At 34.0% G+C, this 9,122-nt stretch overlaps 1 protein-coding gene across 3 annotated transcripts; it reads left to right on the forward strand.

Moving 5' to 3' along the window:
- The first annotated feature begins 265 nt into the window (after positions 1-265).
- Positions 266-8,860, forward strand: LOC113100861 (C-C chemokine receptor type 5-like). Of its 3 annotated transcripts, none has more exons than XM_026265387.1 (5): positions 266-727; positions 5,442-5,488; positions 6,662-6,730; positions 7,271-7,339; positions 7,422-8,860. In XM_026265387.1, the coding sequence occupies exons 2-5, from the start codon at positions 5,463-5,465 to the stop codon at positions 8,479-8,481; spliced, it is 1,224 nt and encodes a 407-aa protein (XP_026121172.1). In that variant the 5' UTR covers positions 266-727; positions 5,442-5,462; the 3' UTR covers positions 8,482-8,860. The 3 variants fall into 3 exon arrangements, with proteins under 3 accessions (XP_026121172.1, XP_026121171.1, XP_026121173.1); XM_026265386.1 differs by lacking the exon at positions 266-727 and adding an exon at positions 3,857-3,984; XM_026265388.1 differs by lacking the exons at positions 266-727; positions 7,271-7,339 and adding an exon at positions 3,857-3,984.
- Positions 8,861-9,122: the final 262 nt, after the last annotated feature.

Here is a 9,122-nt window from a genome sequence, read left to right on the forward strand (position 1 = left end):
AATGCAAATGGAGAAAAACTAACTTGGAAGTTTTTAGATTTCTGTGGAAAAACAGTATGTCCAGCTATAAACAGGGCAGAAAACTGAAAAGGACAGGGCAGAGCATATCCACAAATTCATTGAAAATAACTAAAACAATCCTCCAAGGTTTGTTATTTAGCACAGTGGTTAATGATTTTATGATAATGATAATGATGGTTAATGACTTTATGAATTTCTTTGTGTTTCTCTGCACAGGCCCGGTGCACCCAGGACGCATTCTTCCCAGATGTCCTTCACTCTGGGACATCACGGACCCTGGGTGCATCCACAGTGGACTACGTGAGCTAGGCCCCGGGCGACGACTTCTCCCCCTCCGGTCTTCGAGATCTCCAGCTGGAACTGATTTGCTCCCCTCTGATTTGGAACTGATTTGCGAGACAGGACGCGACGCTTTGATCGTCAGAGACTCCATCCATGCTACGATAGCCGAAGGTAAAGTGCACACTCATTGTTTCCCTGGTGCCCGTGTTCTCGATGTTTCTGTGCAGATACCCATGATCCTGAAGGCCGACGAGAGCCCCAGAGCAGTTGTGCTTCACGCTGGGGTAAACGACACCATGCTGCGGGAGACAGAGACGCTGAAGAGGAACTTCAGGAGCCTGATCGAGACAGTTCGCAGCACGATGCCCGCAGCGATGATCATTGTGTCAGGACCACTGCCCCCATATCGACGAGGACAAGAAAGGTTCAGTAGACTTGTTGAACACTTATTGAGTGTAAAGAACAGAAACGGCTACAAGGTTTGTTATTTAGCACAGTGGTTAATTAGACACCACTAATAAGCTACTACTAAATATTATAGAAACCTAATTTAAAAATAAACTTGAATTGAATTTAATTGAATTGAAGTGGACCATTGGCACTCCTAAATGAGATTGTAGATAGAGTATCAATGGTCAATTTGAGAGATCGGTGGCAGTAATGCACTTATAAGTCTGTAATCCACCGTAAGGCAAGAAGAAGAAGAAGACACCTCACGTGCCAGTTGTGGTTTGAGGATATTTGCTCATAGGGTTCAGGCATTGTAGTTCAAATCTATATAAATACTGTTTAGTTTCTTGCACAGACCGATAATTTTGTATATTTACACATCATTTGTTATGGGCCACAGGGTTTAATTTGGTTTTGTTTATTTTATTTTTTTTATTATTATTATTATTTGTATGTTTTATACCGATTGACTTAGATTATATGACTAACAGACTCCAATAGTTTGTTTTAAAAATCTCCATTTGTGTTCTATTGAAGAAACAAATTGACATACATCTTAGATGCCCTGGGGGTAAGCAGATAAACATAAAATTTTAATTTTAGGGTAAACTATGCCTTTAAAGTTTTTCCTCTCGCTGGGCATAGATAAGAATTCCGTCACTGATAGTAGCCCAGTTTTTAAAGAGTTTTTGCTCTTTTACTATAAGGTACAAGCTAAACATTTCAAAAGCCTACAGATGTAGCTGGTTTTCAAATGATAAAACGATGAGATTTGGTCAAAAATAAAAAATAAAAAGCTACCAGCTAGCAATAGCTGAATAATTATGTAAGTCCCTATACTCCAATATAAAAGATTGTAACGTATTTTAAACATTGAAATGAGCTTCCTACTACCAGAACTTAAAATAACATATAGGTAAATATTCATATCTACTTTTACGGACTTCGTACAAAATGCATTTCTGCCTTTTAAATTCTCACTTAATCCCTAATAAATTCGATATTTACTTATTTCGAAAGGATACTGATGTCATTTCAAATTATATAACAATGAGGCATTTTTGTCACCCCACCTCCCCCCCCACCCCCAGAAAAAAAACAAAAAACAAGTATAAACGGTAGCCTATAATGTTAAGCTGTTTCACAGAAAAAAGAAACGTACTTCCATTTCAGAGATCAATTGAACAATAAAATTAAATATTTTAATAGGTAAATATTCATATTAACTTTCCATAAAATGCTGCTCGCTGAGAAGCGTGCTCCCTGAGTCGTGTCAGATGTGAAGAATTAAACTGGCAAACCAGTTGCTGTGGCAAATTAACCCAACTATCATTTTATCCTTACATCTCATTTGAACAAGCATGAGCAACCCAACAGTGTGTTTACAATACCCCAAACAACCCAGAATTTTGACCCAGCATAGTAAACCCAGCAATGTTAAAGAAACAACCCAGCACTTTTTTGAGTGGAGTTATAACTCAAATCATATGGCTTGTTGAGAAGAGGTGAGCTTTTTTCTTAAAACTCTGTATCACAAGTTTTGCTTAGTGGATGATAAAAAGGGCTCAAACATTGCATTGATGGTGGAAGTAATAGACAAAAACGTTAGAGGCTTGAGGTTAGGCTTATTTTATCCAGTAGCAACAACCAATTATCTTACATTTTATAGCCCCTGGTGTTCTTCAAGTGTTTTACCATTGCATAACATAAAGTTTGATATCTGCGTCTTCTGAATTAGTAACACACTGAAACAGAAAACATGAAACTAATGGAGGGAATGGTTTTCCTTTTCTCTTTTGTGGGTTCTTGCTTGCTTAGTTAATGAAATTAACTTTAATAATAGTTAATAAAAATTAAACTTTCATATATTTTAGATTCATTGCACACCAACTGAAATATTTCAGGTGTTTTATTGTTTTAATACTGATGATTTTGGCATACAGCTCATGAAAACCCAAAATTCCTATCTCAAAAAATTGGCATATTTCATCTGACCAATAAAAGAAAAGTGTTTTTAATACAAAAAAAAGTCAACCTTCAAATAATTATGTTCAGTTATGCACTCAATACTTGGTCGGGAATCCTTTTGCAGAAATGACTGCGGCATGGCATGGAGGCTATCAGCCTGTGGCACTGCTGAGGTGTTATGGAAAATAATGAACTTTTATCACAATATGCAATTTTTTTTGAAGGACCTGTATATATATATATATATATATATATATATATATATATATATATGATATGTGTGTGTGTGTGTGTGTGTGTGTGTGTGTGTGTGTGTGTGTGTGTGTGTGTGAAATATAACTAGATTTTTTTAATTTTTTTAAAGAGATTTTAAAATGTAAATCCTGCTTGATCATTCACAAAACTTGTTGCCACGTTACTAAGACGTTCTGGTATATATATATATATATACATATATATATATATATATATATATATATATATATATATATATATATATATATATATATATATACACTACTATTGAGTCTAAGCACATATTTCCCTCACAGTGAAGAGACTGTAATGATAAAACTATAAACCAAGCAAGCAAGAACCCGCAAAAGAGCAAAGGTAAACCATTCCCTCCATTGGTTTTATGTTTTCTGTTTCAGTGTGTTACTAATTCAGATGACGCAGATATCAAACTTTATGTTATGTAATGGTAAAACACTTGAAGAACATCAGAGGCTATAAAATGTAAGATAAGTTAGGTTTTACAGAGTATGGACATCTCTTTTAAAAGCACTTTTAAGTGGTTGAGTGTGCAGAGTGTGTAAAACCACATGCTATCACATTGCTCAGCTGTTCTGAGTACACGTGCAATTCTGAATGCATTTTTTACTGGTTATTTTTTGGCAAGTTTGTGTGTTGTTTTTTTTTTGTTTGCTTGCTTGCGTGTTTTGTAGCATTAAAGCAGTATGAATTTCATATTGCAGTGCTGCAAAATAGTTTTCAAATAAAAAACAGAACATTTCCTCCAAACTGTAGTGGGAGCCAATCAAGTCATTGCTATTGCAGCCAATACGAAACCAGTTCTGCAAACTGCAAAGCCCCTACCCCAGTTTACCTATACAGAGGAAGCGTTACAAACCAATACCCTAAGAAAAAAAAAAACCCAATATAATAGATCATGTTTTTTTGGCTGATCTCACATGATTAGATCTTATCTCAACTTCCCATCTTTGTTCAGAAGGTCAGTGGGCAACATCAATTACCACATTTGTGAGTATTCCTGACAAGCACATTACTGATTTAACATCTTTTTTGAAATTGTGTTCATTTATATGCATTTAATATGCCTGGAGACCACTTTAAATGAGCCCTAACTACCGATTTTAAAGGCAGACACCTTTTTTATGAGTTTGAATTGGATGAAATGGTTATGGTTTCACACTTTTTTATGGTTGGTAAACCAGCTGATGGAAACATTCAATGTCACAGAATAACATGAATGTAACAGGTGGTTTCCACCACAGATCGAAGCTCATAGTGCTAATAGGTATGTGAAATGTTCTGTTATGATAATAAATCTTTAATAAAACTTAACTTATTAAACAAAAAATGTTGTAGAACAACTTTGGAAAAAACAATGAAAATGTATGTGTATATATATATATATATATATATATATATATATATATATATATATATATATATATATATATATATATATATATATATACATACATTTTCATTGTTTTTTCCAAAGTTGTTCTACAACATTTTTTGTTTAATAAGTTATCCATTATCATGTATACTATAAGGCTTTGTATATTTTTTTCTGAGGTGTCATATTTTAGGCATATCATTTTTACAGCTTCTTTGGAAGAATATTTATTTTTTATTTTTTTATATTAACGTGCAATATATATATATATATATATATATATATATATATATATATATATATATATATATATATATATATTTAAGTGCAGCTACACCTAGAATAAACTGAATTTAACAGCGTGTGCTCGCTATATTTATTAAAGTAAAGTGCCAAAATATTAATGATTCATGTCCTTTTAATAATTAGTAATAAGTAATACAGTAAATAGTAAAGCCTAACTGATACGGTTTGAACCCTAACTGATTAAGTTTGAGTTTGTTATTATTAATGCATTAGGTATCATGAACTAACAATGTAATTTGATCTCATCGCAGTTATAAAAAATAATTTTAAGTTAATTTTATATATTTTAGTTTATTGTTTATTTGTGTTCATTCATTCATTCATTCATTTTAATCCATAAAAATATTGATATTGATGATAAAAAGGTATTTACGTACATACAAAATAATAATAATAATAATTATTATTATTATTATTATTATTATTATTATTATTATTATTAAGTTATATACCCAGTAAAGTACTTTACTACTTATTTGTATCTAATTCTAAATCAAACCTTATATCATCAACCAAATAATTATATCCCCTACAACTAAAATCATCATAATCATAGTAGTTGTTCAGTCAAATAATAGCATTTTGCTGACAATGTAAATGCTTTTACTTATATGTTTATAAATATGTATATCATTAATATGTTTATTTGACTATTAATGTTAAAGCAGTCACATATTGTTTGCTAATACATTTGTACTAATGCCTAAAATATGATCTATTACCAGCATTGTTATGCTAACACTCTTTTTTGGTCTAACCCAATTAGAACACCTCTGGTTCTCTGATTATGAATTCTACAGCTGCGTCGCTGAGGTAAGACCAAACATCTCTAAATTTAGTTCAAACAGCCGAAAAAGGAACACTGTGAAAATTGGACACTGGAAAAAACTGAAATAACATGAAAACAGTCTATATATACACAAGTTCTGTCCAATCAAGCTAAATGTATCATTCATTTCTTTTTAGTGTGGGGAATCACAAAATGGAAGCCATGATTCATGGCAATTGATGCATTATTACTTAAGAGTGTTGTTCTGTTTCCATGTTCTTTGAAAAGCCATTTACACTGAGAATTAAAGGTAATCTTGTTGTGATGTTGGGTGCCAGAATCAGCATAATACAGCCTCAAATTTTAAATCTGGTCGCATATTTGCTGCCATTGCAAGGCAAAAAAACGACGACAGCTGCAATGCGATAAAACGAGCGGACTAGACAGAAACGATTGTCAAAAATCCTTGTGTTTGCAGCGTATACTGTTTATTAGAAAAAAAATCTATAAAGTATTCTCTTTTGTTGTTATGGAGTAGTCTACAGATTTTTTGCCACGTTTCTTGCATCTCACGACTATATCGTGTATGAAACAATGTACTGTATATGTGCATGTGTGTGAAACAACAAACTGCTGATTTATTTGAAATAATTTGTAAATGTATATACATTGTTGTGATTAATTGTAGCTGTAAAAATTGTTGCCTGCTGAAATTTAACTTCGTTATTACTAGATAGACATGGTGAGTTTGTCTTTACTATACACATTAGATGTGATCCACCTCATGGTAACAATCCTTTCAGATCATCTATCCTTTGAGTGAGAGTATAACGTTACAGGTCGGCCGATCTGGTTTCATGGTTAAAGTTAACCTTTTCGACGGTTTCAGTGCTTTTTTTGCTCAGCAATGGCACAGCTTTGATGTTGTCTTGGGGTTTGGCAAAAGTAAGTGGGACAGTGGGTGGTGCTCAGGGTGGTGACTGAAGACAGTGAATGTGTAGTTCTGACGTCAACTTTTTAGGGAAGTCACAATGGTTCGTGAAAAATCACAGCTACTTTATGCAGGCTGTGTGCATTTTGTTGTGAACTAACTGTTTTGAAACTTATATGGTAGTTAAATAGCCCCTAGACCTCAATTATCATGAAAAAAGTCAGGAAATTTCAGTTTGGCAATATGGACCTTTAAATATATTTCTCTCTCTCTTTTTAATGAACAGGACTACTGCACAGCATCCATGGACTGGGAGGACATCTTACCCTTATCTAAATGACATTACATCTGCCAGGTGAGGTCATATCACATAAATTGGTCACTTGTAAAAAAAGTTGCTCTGCATTACTTAAAGTATATTTTCTTTTCCTTTTCAAGTGTGGATACACCAGTTTCGGATTATGATTATTCTGCATTCTACAGTAATGGTTATGATCTATGAGAGTATAACGTTACAGGTCGGCCGATCTGGTTTCATGGTTAAAGTTAACCTTTTCGACATGTTTCAGTGCATTTGTTGCTCAGCAATGGCACGGATTTGATGTTGTCTTGGGGTTTGGCAAAAGTAGAGTTGGACAGTGGGTGGTGCTCGGGGTGGTGCCTGAAGACAGTGACTGTGTAGTTCTGACATCAACTTTTTAGGGAAGTCACAATGGTTCGTGAAAAATCACAGCTACTTTATGCAGCCTGTGTGCATTTTACTGTGAACTGACTGTTTTGAAACTTATATGGTAGTTAAATATCCCCTAGACCTCAGTTATCATGAAAAAAGTCAGGAAATTTCAATTTTGACTATATGGACCTTTAAATATATTTGTCTCTTTCTCATGAACAGGACTACTGCACAGCATCCATGGACTGGGAGTACATCTTACCCTCATCTAAATGACATTACATCTGCCAGGTGAGGTCATATCACATAAATTGGTCATATGTAAAAGAGGTGCTCTGCATTACTTATAGTATTTTTCTTTTTCCTTTTCAAGTGTGGGTACACCATTTACGGATTATGATTATTATTTGTACTACAAAAATGGTGATGATCCATCTGCATTGCCCTGTGATTATGGAACTCATGGAGCTAGCATTCTCCCTGTGTTATATTCCTTGTTTTTCATCGTTGGCTTTCTGGGTAACATACTGGTGATCTGGGTGGTCTTGCTGGGTGTGAAGCTTAGAAGCATGACTGACATCTGTCTTCTGAACCTTGCTGTAGCTGACCTGCTCTTGGTCTGCTCCCTCCCCTTCCTAGCACACAGTGCCAGAGACCAGTGGATCTTTGGAAATTTCATGTGCACTGTGGTTTTCAGTGTCTACAACATTGGATTCTATAGTGGGATATTCTTCATTGTTCTGATGAGTGTTGATCGATACTTAGCTGTAGTTCATGCTGTGTTTGCTTTGAGAGTCAGAACAAGGACATATGGGATCTTAGCCAGTGTGATCATATGGATCATTGCAGTTTCAGCATCCTTTCCTGAGTTGTTAAATCTCAAAACCACACAGATGAGTAGCTTAACTTACTGTATATATTATCCAACAAATAATGTAGATTCTAGTCATTATTCAATGATTATTGGCATCTTTAGAAAAAATATCATGGGTTTAATTCTTCCACTTATTGTTATTGGATTTTGTTACTCAATGATTCTGATGAAACTCCTGACAGTTCGCTCTCCCAGGAGGCAGGCTATCCGTCTTGTCATCACGGTAATGGTGGTCTTCTTCTGCTGTTGGGCTCCATACAATGTTGCAGCTTTTGTGAAAGCCTTAGAGCTGAGTAAATATACAAACTCAACTTGTGAGAGCAGTAAGGCAATCAAAATAAGCTTGCAGATCACAGAAGCTTTGGCTTACTCACACAGCTGTGTGAATCCCTTTCTTTATGTGTTTGTGGGAGAGAAATTTAGGAAGCAACTTTTCAGACTCCTGTACAGGACACCCTTCAGTAGAGTGCAGTTTATGAAGAGCTACATTATACAGGGCACAGGATCTGTTTACTCACAGACCACTAGTGTGGATGAGAGATCAGCTATAGCAGTTTAAGTAAAATAAAAAATAAAAAATACATAAGCAAACAAGAAAATTAATCAGTTGATCAATCAATTAATATATAAAGGACTTACTTGCCTAGTGAAGATGAGGCCCAGAATAAATTAGCAGTTTGAGTGGAAATTTTATCAGAAAGCTGTAAATATACGAGGGCATGTTTTGAACATTTAAATGTTTACATTTATTTTTCATATGATCATGTTTTTTTTTGTTTTTTTTTTCTGGCAACTATATTTACTTTTTACTTTACATGTGCATACACACATACATGTATTTTACTGTTACTGTTGGTTTTGTTATATGTAAAACTATATGAACTATCCTTTGTAAGAATACATAGCTTCAATAAAAATGTATGTAAGTTTGTGGCTCACATTGCAGAGTGATAATTTGACATTACCACATTACCGGTCATACACAGCAAGAAGGTCAGATGATAACACTTTACAATGTTGACCCATATAGTCATAATATTCATTAATGTTAGTTAAAAAAAAAAGTAAATATATAAATAAATATATATATATGGGCCACCTGCATTTACATAGCCATTATATGTCTATCTTAAAGGGTTAATTCACCCAATAATGAAAATTATGTCATTAATAACTGTTAATAACTCACAACAGACATGG

The sequence above is a fragment of the Carassius auratus genome, unplaced genomic scaffold (assembly GCF_003368295.1).
Source record: "Carassius auratus strain Wakin unplaced genomic scaffold, ASM336829v1 scaf_tig00217381, whole genome shotgun sequence".
Taxonomy (NCBI): domain Eukaryota; kingdom Metazoa; phylum Chordata; class Actinopteri; order Cypriniformes; family Cyprinidae; genus Carassius; species Carassius auratus.

Excerpts from the sequence above, each read along its gene's own strand:
- LOC113100861 (XM_026265387.1), top strand. The coding sequence starts at position 5,463 with ATGAATTCTACAGCTGCGTCGCTGAG. Across the intron at positions 5,489-6,661 it reads TCTACAGCTGCGTCGCTGAG|GACTACTGCACAGCATCCAT; the intron begins GTAAGACCAAAC and ends TTTAATGAACAG. Across the intron at positions 6,731-7,270 it reads AATGACATTACATCTGCCAG|GACTACTGCACAGCATCCAT; the intron begins GTGAGGTCATAT and ends TCTCATGAACAG.